Genomic DNA, 18,124 nt, shown 5'->3' with positions numbered 1-18,124 from the left:
GAAACCTCTGCTTCCAGGGACCTGCCTTTCTGCTGCAGGGCGTCTGATTCGCTGCCTCCGGTTTACCCCTTTGCTCAGAATGGCTGCTGCTTTGCAGTAACTGTGGCAGCCGCGCTATGCCCTGCACTGCAGGGATTAAATAAAGGCTTGGAGAATATAGGAGTTCCGTTATGAATGAGATTTTCCCTGGGAGGGGGCCAGCCCCAAGCCTGTGCTGCACGTAGGTTCCACTTTACGCTCCTGTGGCTCCTAGGTCTTGTACTGATGCTCCAAACGAGGGGGGAGATGCACAGTGTTGCCCAGACGTGGCTGTTTCTGTTGACCCTTTCCGTAGAGATTTGAGTCCTTGCTTGTTGGAGAGACGTTGATCCTGTGTCCAGACACCCGGGCAAAGCATGGCAGTGATGGCTTGTTTCTGTTCTTCCCTAGCACGCACTCAGACTATCAGCCTTTGGCCAGATCTATAAGGTGCTGGAAATGGACCCTCTCCCGTCAAATAAATCCTTTCAGAAATATTCCTGGTCAGTGACTGACAAAGAAGGTGAGTGCAGACCATCTCTTGCGGGAACCTCGTTAAAAGCACAGACCCAGGACTGCAACCCCTTGGAATGTAGCCTGGTGAAATTCTGGGTAATGTGCTGTGTGTGTCAGAAGAATTTCATTTTTTAAAATAGAGATTATGCTATTAAGGAAAATCTGTCAGCGTCTCTAGTCACTAAATAATAGACCATACAAAAGACCATGGAAAATATAACCCCTGCAGGGTAGCGTGTGGCTTTCGTCTGATGTATGACCTCCTTGGAGCTTGGGAAATGAAAGTATCACATCAGTCTCTTATGCTAGGGAGCAGGAGTCTTGAGACAAGCCAAAATGAGCAATATTAGGTCAGTGTCTTTGCACAGGTTCGTGCTGAGAATCCCTTGGAGAAAATGGCAAAGTAAAATAAAATTGTCCTGAAAAACTTCTCAAGAACGGTACTGTTACAATTTTTACCTCAAACTGTATATTTAAAAAAAAATGAACCAGTGGTTCTCAACCAGGAGTCTTCCAGGAGGTACAGCTCAAGTAGATCTTTGTCTGCTTTTACCAGCTACGTAAAAAGCACTATCAGCATCAGTACAAATTAAAATTTCCTGCAGACAATGACTTTTTCATACTCCTCTATACACTCTACACTGAAAGGGAAGTATCATCTTTATCTTCCAATTGATTTATTTTAGTAATTGCATGGTAAAAATGAGGAAGTTCACTGTGGAGCTGTGAGACTTTTGTATTCTGATGGCTGGTTGTGTAAGGTAATTTTTAAGTGAGGTGAAACTTGGGATACATAAGACAAACCAGACTCCTGAGAGGTTTAGTCTGGAAAGGTTGAGAGCCACTGGTCTGAACCATCGCTTCCTAATTAGTATGCTCACCAGAGAGGGGGCTCTGGCTTTCTGGGATCTGTGTTTTTAGTTGGTATTTGTTAGGAATCGCTGAAATAGCGAATTCCACCAGCCCTTTACACTTTTGCTCAATACCCTAAATATGTAACCTTCTGGGCTCATCTGGAGTGACTGTTTTTTGTCAAGTAATCAGACTTGAAGTGGTTCTTTCCTTCCTTCCTTTTTAGGCGCTCTCCAAAAACCGTGTCGCCAAAACCAGTTGTAGTTCCAAACACCTAAACAATACATCAGGCGATCCTGGTTTTCCTCTAGCTCCATCTTCCTACCCACTCTTGGACCCTGAAATGAATATTAACTATATTTTCTACCCTGAACTAACAGGGCATAGGGCTTTAGCGCAGTTGTATTCAGTTAGGTTTTCTGGCTGGCTGGATAAGTCACTGCCCACATCTTGGCGGGCTAGAGGGCTTGTCAGGTATTTGCTCTCCAGTGAAAGCATGTTGGTTATTTTCCTGCTGGCAGGGATGGGCTGCCTGTGGCACCTGAGCTGATGGTTTTTTGAATGGCACACAGAGGAGTAGTTCAGTTAGGGGCAGTTCATTTTTCCTCTCGTTAGCATTGTACCATGTAGCGGTAAAGTCCGTTTATCCAAATTTCCGTTCACCAAAAATCCCAAGTCTTCGAGTGAGCGGTTCCCCATCAGGGTGGAGAGAAGGACGTAGCTGCCAAACCGGAGCCTCCTTAATACCGCTTAAGCACAGGGAGGTAGGGAAAGGAGCGTGTCCCATCTCTGCCTCTTGCTTCCAGCTGGAAACCCTGATGTAGGGATGGGCCCTGCTGCTTAGCTCCAGCTCTGCCCTGGCTATGCACTAGGCCCCCCCGCAGCTCTGGCTCCCCTGGTCCCAGCTGGTGTCTGCATGCTGAACCGCCTCTCCCCCAGTCTGGCAGTGCTCACTGGAGAATGTAGGGACCTCCTGGCAGAAAAGGCCAGGAACAGGAGCCCCTTGGAGCCCAGATAGCAGGGCAGCCCTTAGGGCGGAGCCCCCAGTGGGGAGCAGGACAACAGCTGACACCTAGCAGGCCAGCCACAAATCCCTTGTGGGTGAGATGTGTCTCGTGCACAGCTAGCACAACGCTGCCGGAGAGAGTTAGATACTTTACATAGTGGAGATTTTAGGACAGGCAGTTGGAATCACAGACTTGCTCCATCATAAAGTTGCTAATGTCCACCTTGAAGGACCATTCTAAAGCGTTTTTAGAAATGATTTCCCTCTCCCACCTCTTCTGAGCATAGTTCATTTAGTCCGAACTGATTAATGCTCCCTGTTAGACCACTTGTTCAATCCAGGCCGTGTTCTAATTAAGAGATCATGTCTTTGGAGTTGGAGCACTGTCACAGAAATAATAGTTTCCTGTCACTTGATAATGCTGCGGCTAGTCCTAGCCATTTATTTTCAAAGTGAGAACATTGATCCAGCGACACTATTACAAGGACTTTATTTCTATTATGGCACATGATGGATGTAGAGATACTTTTTTTCCCCCCCCTGCCTGATGGTTGCTGAGCTCAGGAGAATTACTGGCATGCTGCATTCTCACAGACCTGTTGTGTGTGTCAGCTGGAGTTAGCTTTTCAATAAAAACACAGTGGATTGAATGAAGAAGATCATTTTTTTTGGGTGGTGGTGGTCTAGCTAATGTTAGCAGCACTGCCATCTGGTGGGCGGGCACATGTGAGATACAGAATAATGTAAATGAAATTCAGTACTATAGAGACACTGATTTCTGTCGTGCCGAGCGTTAACATTTATTTATTGGACCAAAGCTGCTTCCAAACTGCTGAAACACCAAGTCACTTTGTTTTCCTAGACCTCTGACTTCAGCTCCCCTGTAGAATGTTAGTTTTTAAAATAAAACTTCAGCTGTTGGACTTTGATTCCTTGCAGAGATTTCCTGATGCTGACGGTGCTGATCAGAACATATGTAACAAGATCTGTATTGACTTACTGTTGATGTTTGAGCTAGTAAGGAAGTGGGTTTGAATATGTGATCTTATTGGCTAACATTACAAAGTCCTATACCGTTGGCCTCTGGACACGAGTGGAAACTGAAGGACTCCCCACACAGTCCTCCTGCTGCTGGTTATAAGTTAACACTTTCTTCTGCGTAGCAATATAAACTTTTAAATCCGGCCCCTGACAGGTGATTGAGTATTGGGGCTAATCAGGCAGGTGCCATGGGATCACTGGCTGGTCTCCACTCTGTTACTGCCATATTACAAGGAGAACTATCTTCTAGGTGCCAGCTCCTCTGCACTGAAAAGGCCATTTGAAGATGGATTAGGGGATGATAAAGATCCAAATAAAAAGATGAAGCGCAACTTGAGGAAAAGTAAGTGCCACTCGTGTCTGTCCTGGCGTCAAGGCGCCAGCGCTGGTTATAGTGGAAGCTGACGCAAAAGCTTCTTGGTGTTGGAGTGGAATGGCAGGGCGGGGGGCAGCTGTTCAGTCCCACTGTGCTCCGAATTTCATACGCCTCTGCTTAAAGTTGGGGTTGAAGATCTTTGCGCTGGGTTGATTGACTTGCTTTTACTCCAGGGGGTGATATGAATACTTGGGTTGCCCAAAGCAGCCCTTAGGGAAAATGGCGCCCTGGTTTTGGTGCCCTGACCCTTGGGGGCATAGCCCCACCCACTTCCCCTGCTTCCCCATCCTGTACTCTCTTTACCACGAGCCCCTGCACTGTGTCCGCTTCATCCCAACCCCTGCACTTTCCTCCCACCTGTGCCCCCAGCGTGTCCTGCCACACTGCCCCCCGGCCCAGTGCCCTCCACCCCCTTTGCCTGGCCACACCTAGGCCCTGTTGCCCCTCACACTCTGGCTACGGTGCCTGGCCATGGGCCCACTAGCCCAGTCATAAGGCCGGTCCTGCTCCAAAGAATTCAGATACTTTATCTGGAATGGCGCGTCGTTCTCTCTAGCCACCCCAGACCAGGACCTCTCGATACGTAAGACTGATTGTTCACAGGGAGCAGGTGCCGATTCCTGACAGATCGCATGTAGTGTATATGCAGGTCAGGAGTTTGTTCTGGATTGCTGTGAATGAATTGTGCCTGGTGCCTAGTTTCATAGGGGATGTGGCTGCGGGTAGCACTCTGCTGTATGACCCATGGTGTGCCATGTCACGGGACAGCAGTCCGGAGGGACCTGACTGATTTGGTACAGATCTGAGCTCTACAGGGGTTGTGTGGTAATGGTCACGTATTTACCTGCTTAATGGATGGTGCTTTACAAATGCAAAGTGTTCCGCTTCTCTGTTTCTTTCGTTCAACTTGTTTTTCCTTCCCGCCCTCTCCCCAACAGTCCTAGACAGTAAAGCAATAGATCTCATGAACGCTCTGATGAGACTGAACCAAATCAGACCAGGGCTTCAATATAAGCTTCTGTCGCAGTCTGGTCCAGTCCACGCGCCAGTCTTCACAATGTCTGTCGATGTTGACGGGACGACATATGAAGCATCAGGGCCGTCTAAGAAAACGGCCAAGCTCCATGTGGCAGTGAAGGTAAGGCACAGGCTCCATGTGGCAGAGGCAAGTTGATAATTCTAGTCCCATGTCTGGAAAACCCCCTAATAATTTTAATAATATCCCAATCTCTTAGAACTGGAAGGGACTATGAGAGGTCATTGAGTCCAGTCCCCTGCCCTCACAGCAGGACCAAGTACCATCGCTGACAGATTTGCCCCAGATCCTTAAATGGCGCCCTCAAGGATTGAACTCACAACCCTGGGTTTAGCAGGCCAATGCTCAAACCACTGAGCTATCCCTCCCCCTAAGGCAGTGTCTCATCAAACCCAAGTGATTACCTGCTCTCCTAGGCCTTTTCAAAGTGTTCTGGCCTTTGCAGACCCCCTGGAGGACAGGACAGGGGAGGAGTGAACTGAGCTGTCAGTGTGTGAAATGGTGCTGGTTAGAGATTGGGTGGGTTCCATGGTTTTTTTGTTTTGTTTTTTGTTCTCCTTGCTAGTTAGAAACGAGTACAATGGCTCATCGTTCTGTTCCCGCTCCCCTCACCCTGCCTGCCTGTCCTTGGGTTGCGAGCAATGTTCTCACTAGTCATTTTCAGCCATGTGTGGATTTTTCCCCTCTGTGTGGAATAAATGTTATGTGGAATGTGCACCACCAGTGGAAACAAACACCCAGCTGCGGGCGCTCTGCTAATCAGCTGGGCGGCATTGGGATCTCTCTGGAGTGGCCGCACAAGCACCCGGCGCGCAGGGAACAGTGGTTGTGAGCTCCTAGGAGCACCAGCCGTTCCCTTGTGAGTGCCTGGAAATCACCCAGCGCATTGTGGTTGCTACAGTAAATACATTGAGGCTGCTGAGTGCCAAGAGACAATTTGTCAGCAGATAGTCCATCGGTAGGAGGCATCCTGGACCGTTCTCTATTGTCCCCCTTCCCAGAGGCTCTGAGGGTGAAAGCTGGAGTTGGTAAAATGATGAGATTTGAGTAGCTGTCTAGTAAGTAAAAACAACCACCACACTCATCCCCCATGCAAATGTGTACTGATAGGTTAGGCCCTGCTGTACTGGACCTTCCCTGTGTGCGTAGCTGAGAAAGGAGGGAAAAGTTTTCTGCCAAGTGCAAAAACAAAATGAGACTGAGTCCACAGAGCTGCGGTTGCAAGAAGAACAAACCCATCTGCCGTTATCTGCGCTTCGTTTCATGTGTTTTGAGTGAACTTTCTTTACAGGAGGTTCATCTGGCAACTTTCCGTTTTTCTTTGATGTAGAATTTGAAAATCCCATTGTCCCTTTTCCTTTCATGCTCAAAGCACCCAAAAGTATTTGATAGAATGTCTCGTTCTGCGGGAGACGTGGCTTTGTATGTGTCCTCTCATCCCGGCCTCCTCGCACCTGCGAGTGGCCCCAGTAATTCTCTTTGTAATATAAGAATTCTGCCTTGAAAAGCAGGATCTTATCTCTGCCTCCCTCCTGCAGGGTCCCTCTGTGGCTGGAGCCTCCTTCAGTCCCATTTTCCCCAAATTTGCAGCCTGCCCACCCACTGGGCTGTGCTTTGGAACCACACCTTCCAAGCTGAGAACCAGCCAGTAAGCTGGCCGTGCAAAGCCCCAACAGTGACTCTGCCTGCCGGCCCCGGCCCTGCTTGTGTAACTGCCTGCAGGTGGATTTGAACCGGGGCCCTCTGGAGCTCGAGCTAGAAAGCCAGCTGGGTCTCCGCTTAGGCTGCAGAGCTCCCTCATTCTTCTCTCTCACTGTAAGTGGTCTAAGTGCCACTCCATAGGACAGTGAGCCACGCCTACTTGGTGGGTGGGCTACCCTTGCTCACACACCAAGAGGTTGTGGGACGCAACGGGGAGGTTTCCGTTTTTAAGGTTCACTGTTGAGTTACATAAGCTCTAAATCTACAAGTGCCTTTGACAGGCAAGCAATGGTGTTCCCTCCCCCACCCCCACCTCCAAAATGGGGGCAGGAATGGAGCTGTCTGGAAATGCAGTGCCTGCTCCCTATGAACCGTGGGGACGGGTCTGGAGTGCCTGTGGCCCTGCGTTGGAGGGGAATGCTTATGCTGTGTCCAGTCCCGTGGTCAGTGTTGGGTACCCGTGGGCGTTTCTGCAAGCTTGGCCAGGGAGTTGGTTCACAACCACATGTATCCGCTGAAAATGTCCATGGGTACACGATTACCAAAATACACGCATCTTAGCATCCCGAGTTCTGCGCACCTCTCCTACACAGGGCTGGTGAAACCCAGGGGGGTTGACGTACTTCCCATTGGTGTGCAGATGAAATAGCCAAGCGCTCCATTATCTTGGCTCTCCCTTACTGCTTCCCTGCCCTGCACCTGTCCGATCAGGCCACCCTGCAGCACGGAGAGGGACTGCCAGCTTTGGCGGGGTGTTAGCTGAGGTTCTTGGAGCAGCTGCAGATGGGAGAGGTCAGTCCAAGACTCCAGCAGTTGTGTTCTTGCCAAGAGTCTGACCCGTAGGTTTCCCATCGGCATTTCCCTCGGGTTCTCATATTTCCAACGCTGCAGGGTGAGGGTGAGTACAGTCAGAGCACCTGTGATGGGTACTCACTGGAGGTGGGAGCCGTGTCATTCCCTGCCACAGTGGCATGGCCAGCAGAACCCCAGATGCAGTGGCAGTCCTCAGTCCACGCAGGAGACCTTGCCTAGATGGAGCCTGGCTGGGCAGGATCCAGCAGCTGTGACTTGCAGGGGAATGGACCAATGGGGAGTCTTCGAGCTTCTCTTTTCTGCAAAATACCCTGATTTTGCCTGTTTGAAAATCTCTCCCGGGCAGAGAAGAAAGCAGGTTCCAGAAAGAGGTTCTGTCTGGGAAAATCGAGACCCATAGTAACCCCTGCGTGTGCTGCCACTTTGGAAACCGAAGAGTTAACATCTGGGCTTGATGCGTGTAGCATCCCATATTGCACATGGGCTGCTGCCTCCGTTCCTATGAGACACTTTGTCCTTGGTCTGCAAACTTCTGTGCGCTGAGCTCAAAGGAACTTAAGATGCAAAACAGAACGTCTTGGTCACACTGTCAAGTAGTATTACACAGTGGATGAGATCGAACCAGAGCTGTGAATAGCTAACTACTTTGCATATAGATCCCATATTTTATAGGTTGAATTTTAATCCGATGTTATACATGGGAACCTCAGTTTGGAAAACGATATTTATGAACTGCTAGTGCATTTGACACCCGAAACTTACATGTTACCACTTGGGAAGGCGAAGACCTTTTTCCCCATTAGTACTTGATTTTTTGCTGTTTTTAACTTGGTGAAAAATGAACTCAGTGAGTTACCTCCTGAAATGTGTGTGCATGGTCTTTTTATGTGGTAGGGTTTTGTATTCACTTCCAAACCCCAAACCGGTTTTACATCTTGTTTAATGTCGTTTGGTGTAGGTATTACAAGCAATGGGCTACCCGACTGGCTTTGATGCAGATATGGAATGCATGAGCTCTGATGAAAAATCAGATACCGAAGGCAAAAACGAGACTGTGTCTTCAAATTCAAGCAATAATACTGGAAATTCTACAGTTGACACTTCCTCTACCTTAGAGGTGGGTATTTGCTGAAGGATGCGCAGACACAGAGCTTTCCAGGAGGACAATGGTCTTGTGGAGTTAAGGCTCTGGACCTGGAATCAGAGATTTTCATCTCTCTGCCACATGCTGCCAATGAGTCCCCAGGCAAATCCCTTCTATCGCTCTGTGCCTCTGTTACTGAGCTGTGAAATGAGGCTTTCTCACTCTCTGCCTGTGTCTCGTCAGATTTGGACTAGGCCTGCACTGGCACTTTGCAGCGCTGTAACTTTCTGGTGAACTCCGCTCCCCCCAAGCAGAGTTCCTGCACAGTAAATCGCCAGTGTGAACTAGGCAGCGGTGCTGGGAAACACACTCCCAGTGCTGTTAGCTAATGCCCTTGGGCTGTGGCCACGCTGTCAGTTGAAAGCGCTGCAGCAGCTGCACTTTAAATTTTTAAGTGTAGACAGAGCCTCAGGCTTAAACTCTTCAGGGTACGGACAGTTTGACTGTGCAGCTAGCACACTGAGGCCTTAATCTTGGTGCTCTTGTAAGACAAATAAGCCAGGAAGAAACAGAACCGTTCATTGGTTACATTGGTTACAGATGCTTTTATGGTAAAAGTATCTCTAAATTGATAAAAGGACAGAAAAGTAGCACACTGACCAGGGATGGATTTGAAAAATGCGAAAGGCATGATTGTGCTGTTAAATGTGTATGAATGGACTAGTAACGCGCTATACGCTAAAGTTACACGAGTTTAATTTTGGGACTTATAGCTTTATTAAGGAGCTCTAAAGGACAAATTCCGTGTCTGTTGTCTCACCGAGTCGATGGGAAATGTCGTTTTTCTTGAAAGAATACATTCCTTAACTTGACCGGTCTGTGCTGAATGTTTCCAAGAGTCCAGTTGCAAGGGGGATGTGCTGTAACTTTCTGTGCTTGGAGGGTGTTTTTAATTGATAATTACATGTTTTCTTAAACCGTTTCCAATCTTTACATAGCTGTCATGAGCAGACAGAATTCAGGGCTCTCTCTCTCAGGACGTGCGGACGTGGTTGCCTCATCTCAAAAAAAGTTATACAGGTTGGACCTCGCTGGTCCAGCACTCTTGGGACCTGACCGGTCCCAGATGAGGGAATTTGCCGGATCAGCAAAGGTCCCCTGCGACCGCTCCTCCATGCCACCAGCGCCTTCGGCCCTGCTGCCACCAAGCAACATGGCTGCCCTGGCTCCGCTGCCATAGCTGCTGCTCCAGCCCCACTGCCAGCACGGCAGCACACAGCCCTGGCCCTGCTACCAGGGTGTCCCTAGCGTCTGTTTGCCAGTCCATGAGGACCATCCCTCTTATCCCATGACACCTTACTTGGCTGAAGAACTTTTGGTGATGGGACCTTTTCAAAACAGACTATAGCCACTGGATCCCCCATGTCCACATGCTTGTTGACCACCTCTGGGAATGGGCGGCAGAGGATGGCTCGTCTATTCTGTTCATTCCTTCTGGGGCGCCTGGCATTGGCCACTGTGGGCAGACAGGACACTGGGCTGGATGGACCTTTCATCTGACCCACTCTGGCTGCACTTACGTTCTTGATGGTCCGTCCTTTCCGCTTGGATGCCCTTTGAGCCCAAGTGCCTGGTGCAGCCAGGAGTGTGTTGCTCCATGCAGTGCTGTGAATACAAATACGGCGGGTTAGAGAGACGGCCAGCCCGGCTAGCTGCCCGCTGAAATGAGCGAGTGGGAATATTGTCTCTTTCAAAGGGTTCGTCCCTCCCTTTTCCCCTTTTCCTTGGGGGGCGGGGGCTTCGTATCTGCTGCTGTGGTGCAGTAGGCTGTGACGAAGCACTGACGATGCTCTGTGTCTGTTGCGGGTCCATCCGAGAGACCTGCTACGGCTGATGTATCAGGAAGAGCCGGCTGTTGCAGCAACACTAATGCTGTCCTTTTCCAGGTGGGCAGCCAGCCGGTTGTTCTGGGCAGACATGCCGTAGGCGTGTGGCTGCAGCTTGAGTGTTGGCCATAATATATCTTGTCTCTGCAGGTAAGAACTCAGGGTCCTATCCTCACAGCAAGTGGCAAAAACCCGGTGATGGAGCTAAACGAAAAGAGACGAGGTCTTAAGTACGAGCTCATCTCCGAGACAGGCGGGAGTCACGATAAGCGCTTTGTAATGGAGGTGAGTGAAGCTGAGCTCTGAAATCTGCGAGTGGCTTCGCTAACAATGCTGCAGTTCTCCTGGTGTTATTCCTGAGCCTTACCATTCATTATCATCCACACGAGATCAGTAACCGTTTCAGGGCCCTGTACTCCCCAGTGCCACGGAGGTTGTGGGGATCGCAAGGGAATCGCCCTGGGTAATCCAGCAAGGAGGGAGGATTTGATTATAATGCCCCTAAACACATCACATCCCTGCCATGTCGTGGGGAGAGGGCAGAAGATGCTGCGTAGCCAGAGCCACTGACCAGGGTGTCGGGCAGTCCTGGCAGGGCAGTGTGAATGCCCTGGTTTGATTGTCTTGTGGCCAGCTTAGCGGGAATTAGTCATGATGTAACCGAGGGAGCCCAATTCAGTCGGTCTGATTCTACTCAGCAGCAGCAAGTTGTTGAGCCGACTTAAAATCCGCATTGATGGGCTCTGAAGAGAGAACAAAGCAGCTCTTCTTAGCCAGAGCGTAGCCATAAGGCACAGCCTTGTCGGTGCTGGGGGTGCAAAGCTGGCTGGGTAGGGCTGTCTTGGGATGAGCATGAGCAATAAAGCCAAGGTCCTGCCCACCACGTGCCAGAGTGTTGATCCCAGCCTAACTCCATCCCAAGTAAATGTATTTGATCTCTTTACATTCCCCCTTCAGTTTCAGCTTGACAAGGGATTCACCTGTCCTGTGTCAGTTACATTTCAGTTGTGCTTAGTGGTTCAAGTGATCGCTTTACCTATCCCATGGGGCTACCGGGTTTAATTAGTTCTGTTGTAGAGTGCTTGGAACTCACTGGAGGAAATACGAGTTTGTTTCTGCCATAACGGAATTCCTTTTTTTTTAATGGCTTTGAGTCCAGCCAGGATCTGGTTGTGAATAGGAGTTGTCCTTTCCGCCAGGCAAAGTACTGGATCTAAATTAACCTCTTGGCTTCAGGTAGAAGTAGACGGGCAGAAGTTCAGAGGCGCAGGTCCAAATAAGAAGGTGGCGAAAGCGAGCGCTGCTTTAGCAGCCCTTGAGAAACTGTTTTCTGGGCCCAATGCAGCAAACAATAAGAAAAAGAAGATTCTCCCGCAGGTAAGAATCCCCAGTTCCCATGTGTCGTTGGCAGCACCACCTGGGGGAGCGCTAGAGAATGCTACATAGTTCTGGTTTTTGTTTCAGCTACACCAGACTAATACGGCTACATTTCTATCACTATTCCACAGGACTTCAGGCTGCTGTTCTGCAGGTCCTTTGAAACTACTGTCCTTTGCTTTATTGCTCTGTTGTTAAGCAGTTGTAAATTGCACTTAGAGGCCTGAGAAGATTTGAGGGCTGTCCAAAGCCACAGGGAAGTGGGGGAGGGGAGGAGGGAGTGACTTTGCCCAGGGTCATAGGACCTGTCAGTGCTAGAGTCAGTCATAGAACCCAGCTCTTCTGAGTTCAAGTCCTGTGCAATATCCACTAGACTACGCTACTGTCTGACGGTGCGTCTACACTGCACCTTAGGTCGAAATAAGATGCACAATTTGAGCTGCGCAAATTGCACATCATATTTTGATATTTCAAAATAGTTTATTTCGAAATTTGGCGCTGTCTACACAGCACTTACTTCAAAATAAATCGCTGTTCCAGAATGTCCCTTCCTCCCAATGGAATGAGGGTTACAGGGACGTCGGAATAGCGAGCCCGTTGTATTTCGAAATAACGGGCACACTCAAAAGACGTGGACTATCCCAAAATAGTGCTGCAGTGTAGACATAGCCTAGTAGAGAGCTTAGAGTACCTTGTTTATAGCCTGCTGATGGACATATCCTCTAGGTTCCAGACAGAGTTGAATTTAAGCCTTTTCAAACGCAGCGTTTCGTTGGATGAGGAGGGTTTGTTTAGTAGAAACTTGGACTTCGGACTTTTTACATTAGATTCTAACAATCTGAATAATTAAAATGGTTCCTGAGAGCCACAGTGATCTCTCCATTCTATAACGTGAACATTGATAATCAGCTTTCTTTCTGCTCAATGAACTTCTTTCAGAGAGCCACACTCAGAAAAAAGTCCTCATAGTTACTGCTTTGATCTGCATTGTGTGGATTAACTAGAATTAGGATTTCTTCTGCAGCCTTTGCAAAAATGCAGTTTATGTTCCATCCTGCTAAAGCTTAAAGTGTAGTGAGAGAAATGACCAGCCCTTTGTATTAGTTTTGTACCAACCCTTATGTTTATAGCAATTCTCCTGGGCTCACCAAGACCTACAGTTTTTGCATCATGGAAGTTCTTGAGCTTCCATTTTTACTTCAAAATCCAATTCGTGGTCATAGAATCATGGAATACTAGGACTGGAAGGGACCTCGAGAGGTCATCGTGTCCAGTCCCCTGCCCCCATGACAGGACCAAATACTGTCTAGATCATCCCTGATGTCATGTTCTACACAAAGATGCCAGTTAAGATCCAAGCGTAATCTGAGATCCGAGCTCTCAGATTTTGTTTGGTCACTTTCAGCTCTCAGTTCTTTACAATAAGCCATGACAATACTACCCTTCTAAAGCTCTCCAGACTGCAAGAAGTTGCCAGTTAGCCCTCAGCTGCTGACCGTGGACCGATGTGCTTTGATGCACCCATGCAAACTCTCTCTCTTTATTTTGCTTTTTAAAAAGGGAAAAATCAGAGTTTTTAAGGGGAGTTTGGCCAAAACCTTCTATGCTTAGAACAACAGGACTATCGACACAATTGTAGCTATTGGGTGCTTTGAGTAGTAGAAGAAAAATATTTAAAAAGGCATTTCCTGAGTAGGACAAGCAGATGGAGCCAGAAGGTAATTAAGGAATTAAGATAATTATAACAAAATAGAGAGAAAGCAAGAGAGTTATTCACACATGTAAAAGAGGAATAGATTGTAAGGTGGGTCAGAAAATAAAGATGGGTTGGGAAGGATTCAATACGGGAGACATTAAGCATTTAAAATGGATAGGATTCTAGTAGCCAGGCGTGAAAATGGCTTGTTGCCTCAAGTGCATAAAAGCTTGTTACAAAGTGGATGGAGGAGAAAATAATATTCTTAAACCGTGAGGCTGGGACAAGATGCAGTGGGTTTAATTTGCAGCAAGAGAGGTTTAGGTTGGACATTAGGAAAAACTTCCTGTCGGGTAGTTAAGCCCTGGAATAGGTTGCTTTGGGAGACTGTGGAAGCTCCATCACTGGAGATGTTTAAGAGCAGGTTAGGCATGAACTTGTCAGGGATGGAGGTAGGGTACTGGAGTAGATGACTTCTCGCATCCTTCTAGTCTTATCAGTCTATAAAAACCTATCTCCATGTGAGGACATGGGAAGAGATGGATCCAGCCGAATGGATACTGCACATATAGCCCAAAGGAAGGGTAACTATGGTTACATCTCCACTACAGCTGGGTTCCACGTTCAGGCGATAGATGCAGCAGGGATTCGATTTAGCAGGTCTAGTGAAAACCCACCAAATCGACCACGGGTTACTCTCCAGTTGACCCCAATACTCTACCCCAGATGAGATAAGGTAGCTCGACGGGGGAGTGTCTCCTGTTGATCCATCATGGTCAACTTACTGTAGTAGCCTAGGTATTGCAAGTTTAATTCCTATCTAACGAGTCTAACTGTAAGCAGCTGTGGTTCCCTAAAACACAGGAGTACCCAAATCAGTGGCCAATGTGCCAGTCACCCGGTAGCTGCCAGTCTGTCCTGTGGGAGTTGCCGAGTGCTCCGTGCTTCTGAACGTGTGGCAACCCAGTGAGTAAATGATGCCCAAGGCTTTGCCCACACAGAGTTAGTGGCCAACAGGTGAGAGTCTACTCTACACGAGACTCTTGTGCATTGTTAGCCGGGCCCTTTGTGAAGTGGGACTAGCTCAGCTGGTATTCGCTGTTAATGTGCATGGGCAGGGGCCACCCGGACGCTTTGGCCGAGCCTGCACTGGCACTTTGCAGCGCTATAACTTGTGGCTCCCCTACCCCAGATGCAGGGCTGCAAAGCGCCAGTGAACCAGGCGTCAGCGCTGGGAGCCCAGCTGTTCCCCTCGTGGAGGGGAGACTTGTCTCCCAGCGCTCGCGTGTGGCCACGCTTTCAGCTCAAAGCGCTGTCGTGGCTGTGCCCTAAACGTTTGTGTAGCCAACGTCACAGTGTGCAGAAAGCGCGTGCCCGGCTTGCCGTGAGCAGACAAGCCCCACCTCTGACTGTAGGAGCCTAAAGAGAAGGGTGAAGTTTTTCCAACGATCTTACCCTGGCTTTAATTCACTTGGGGTGGGATCCTGGCCCTGTTGAAGTTAATATGGCTGGTGTTTCACTCTGGAGCCGTGAAATATTACGGTAAAAATGCCGATGTTTCCATTCTCCACCCCGACTTGATTGCCCCAGCTTAGCTCAGCACTTCCCGAGGCAGGGCAAAGCCGCGCTGCTCAGTGCTTTGAACAGTCAGCCAGCTGGAGAGGAGAGTTCAGACAGGGGAAGTAGTCAGCACCCTCCCCTCCTCTCTCCAGCACCAAGGGTCAAGGATTTCTATGCGACAAGCCCAGCTTTGCAGCAGAGACGCCACGTCCCTGCAGCTCCTCCCAGGCAGGCAAGATGCAGCTTAGTAGCAAAGTGTCGTGGCTTATTGGCACTGGAGCAGTGAGACACACGTGACACACAGATGGCCCATCCCTGCCCCCGGGAGTGGTCACTCTGTGGATTGCTGTGGTGCCAGTGTGAACGAGAGATGCCCGTGGGAGCAGCTGGCAGTGCTCCGTTCCTTCTGTTCAGGGAAGGGGATGGGGTCAGTTGAGAGAACTTGCGAGAACCCCCCACAGGCCTGTGTCCCAGAGCCCCACTTCAGCCTGAGTATGGACACGCGTGGTGGGCTGACTGCAGTCTCTGCGGGAGCTCATGCACATCGCGTGGCTGGGTGGCTCGTGGCTGCTTCCGTGTCCTGAATCGTGCCCTGTGCTTTATTCCGCAGACCAAAGGGGTTGTAAACACAGCCGTGTCTGCGGCGGTCCAGGCTGCTCGAGGAAGAGGACGAGGCGCTTTAACGCGAGGGGCATTTGTCGGGGCAGCCCCGGCCACTGGATACATAGCACCAGGTACGTCACGGGGCTGCCAGCGAAGGCCTGACCATGCTGACTGTCCGTGGATGAGTGTCCATCTCTCTGCGGGCCAGGCCCGTGCCGGCTGGTGACCTGTGCCATTGCGCAGCATTTGAATCACAGGGAAAAACCCGTGTTGGGGGGGTAAATAAAGGGGAAAGCCAGAGAGTCTGTGCTTCCCTTGCGGTTTATTGTGCACGGAAGATGAGCAAATAGCTATCCTGCTCCAGAGCGTGGTCATTCTGACCACTGCCTTTCTCCTAGCTCTTTCTCCTATTCCCACCACTCTGAGCCCAGTTGTGACATCGCCGGGGCGATGTGCCAGTCAGGATTAGGGTTGGCTTTCCCAGGAGCGCCTCGTTCTAGATGAGGCTACAGGATTAGCCTTCGTAAGGGCAGAAGGGTATTGTGTGTGCAGGCGGTTACAGGCCTGTCCTGTGTGCCTTGCTGTGCCTTCTGCCGAATCTCCTCTCGCAGCCGCCGATCGGCCATCAGAGACACTTCAGCCCTCGGGGCAGGGCTATCGGAGTGGGAATTGCTGCTCTGCGGGAGTGCGTTCGAGAGTGGGAAGCTATGGGCACCCCGCACGTTCGCAGGTGTGAGCAGAGGTGCCTTTTAGCAGCTGTCGGGTTGGGAGGAAGGAAGTCCCCCGTCGTGTTCTGGCTGGTGCTGCTCTGTGGTACAACACTGCAGGTCCAGATTAAAAGCTTTTTTTGGTTCCCACTGGTACATGGGCCCCTTCCCACAGAATTCACGTTGCTGGTCAGGCGGTTTCAGTGTTCATTCCAACAGGCAGGTTTCGCAGAGCGGTCTAGCAGGGCCGGGAAGCAGTCGGAGCGTGCTAGAGGGGAGATAGCTGAGCTGTGGTTCCTTGTAGATTAGGGAAGGCTACTACAGGCTGATTGAAGCCCCTGTAGCCAATTAAGGCCCCATCGGGACCCTAATAACTCCCCCTTGCTTCAGGCAGCACGGGGAAGGGGAGATGAAGGAGAGAGGATGGGAATTGGGAGGTGTGTTGCTCAGATTTGAAAGACCAGAGAAGTGGAGGGAGACCGTGTCCCAGCAGAGCAGGTAGAATGACTCCACCAGTATTCAAGGACCAGGGGGAAGAGGGTAAGAAACTGCAGGGATTGAGAGGCGCTGGGGCTCAGATCCAAAGCCTTTTCATGCTTCCCTTCTCCACCTCCTTCCTGTGCCCCAAGAGCCAGGGAAAGGGGAGATGTCCTAGCCTCCCACCAGGAAAAGCACGGGACCCACCATGCCAACATTGGCTGTCTTTTCACAGCTGCCATGGTAAGCAAAACCTGTAGCTCCAGGAACAACAAAGTGCATAGGAATTTCTGAGTCTCTCTCATGTTTTGCTTTGTCTGAAATGCTGTATCTCACCTGGTGGGTGTCATATCCCTGGGAACGGGTGGTCACAAGGCATTGAAAATCATACTCCAGTGTAAAACAAAGAATCTTGCTCTTCCTTTCCCTGCACGCTGTTACCCTTCAAGGTCAGGTATTCTCTGTGACCTTTTCCAGCTCCACAAGCCAGTTACATTGGCTTATCCTGACATAGGCACATCACTTTAAGCCGTGGGATCACGAAAATGAGAGTTTGCATAAGGGGTTGTTAAGCTGAAGAGGCTGAGTCACACTGGTGTAGAGAGAATTTGCAGGCGTTGAAGGGTGGAAAGAGACTCTCCTCTCTTTCTGTATATATTATTTTATTCTTTGGTCTCTTTGCCTCCAAAGTTCCATGGCCGATGCTCACTTAGTAGCTTCCAAAGTGTGAAACCCTGATCGTTAGTGCTGACAATTTTTAGGTTCTAGCATAAACTCTAATTACACCCACCAGCAGTTCCCAAATGTTAATAGTGCAGCCCTGGAGTTGGGTCTATTTACCTCTCTGGCGCAGTCAGCAATGTGATACCTTTGTTGTTCCTGTATGCTGATGTAATCATAAATATTAAAACCCAGTAATTCATTTTTAATGGACTTGAACATTGTTTCCAAAACTGCTTCCCTGCCTGAATCATTTCTGAGACCTGGGTAACCTGTTAGAGGCACAGTCCTAGCCAGTGGAGTTCTTCCAGAAATAGGTTTAATTTCCCAGTCGTCATACTTGTTAAGCATTTCTTTCCCTTGGCTCATATACGTTTTCCTTGTCAACCTCCCTCCCGCCCCAACCTCACCCACCTAAAAAAAAAAAAAAAAGCTTTACTAGACGTGGACAAAAACGTTCCCTGCCAGATGTGAGTGGTGCTAAGGCTTTGTGAAATCACAAGCAGCAATAACCCAAACTAGTGCTGTGACCATGCCTTTGTATTCAGCAAGCAAACATCCTCTCCCTTGGCGTGCCTCCTGTCCCCCAGTGGAGTTTGTCTATTTCAGCTGCCATCAGTGCCTACTTACAGCCATTCCAATGCCTTCTGTAGAA

The 18,124-nt window shown here is 49.5% G+C and overlaps 1 protein-coding gene across 10 annotated transcripts in view; it reads left to right on the top strand.

Moving 5' to 3' along the window:
* Positions 1 to 18,124, top strand: part of STRBP (spermatid perinuclear RNA binding protein) — a 107,161-nt gene that overhangs the window by 66,677 nt on the left and 22,360 nt on the right. For all 10 annotated transcript variants that reach the window (XM_075905624.2, XM_075905626.2, XM_075905630.2 and 7 more), the window contains 7 exons: positions 430 to 541; positions 3,684 to 3,776; positions 4,748 to 4,947; positions 8,318 to 8,476; positions 10,480 to 10,614; positions 11,566 to 11,706; positions 15,573 to 15,696. In XM_075905624.2, the coding sequence (XP_075761739.1) occupies positions 430 to 541; positions 3,684 to 3,776; positions 4,748 to 4,947; positions 8,318 to 8,476; positions 10,480 to 10,614; positions 11,566 to 11,706; positions 15,573 to 15,696 (964 nt within the window). The remainder of the gene's footprint in view (positions 1 to 429; positions 542 to 3,683; positions 3,777 to 4,747; positions 4,948 to 8,317; positions 8,477 to 10,479; positions 10,615 to 11,565; positions 11,707 to 15,572; positions 15,697 to 18,124) is intronic.

The sequence above is a fragment of the Pelodiscus sinensis genome, chromosome 23 (genome assembly GCF_052426305.1).
Source record: "Pelodiscus sinensis isolate ZL-2025 chromosome 23, ASM5242630v1, whole genome shotgun sequence".
NCBI lineage: Eukaryota > Metazoa > Chordata > Testudines > Trionychidae > Pelodiscus > Pelodiscus sinensis.
This window is presented reverse-complemented; position numbering and strand designations above follow the sequence as displayed.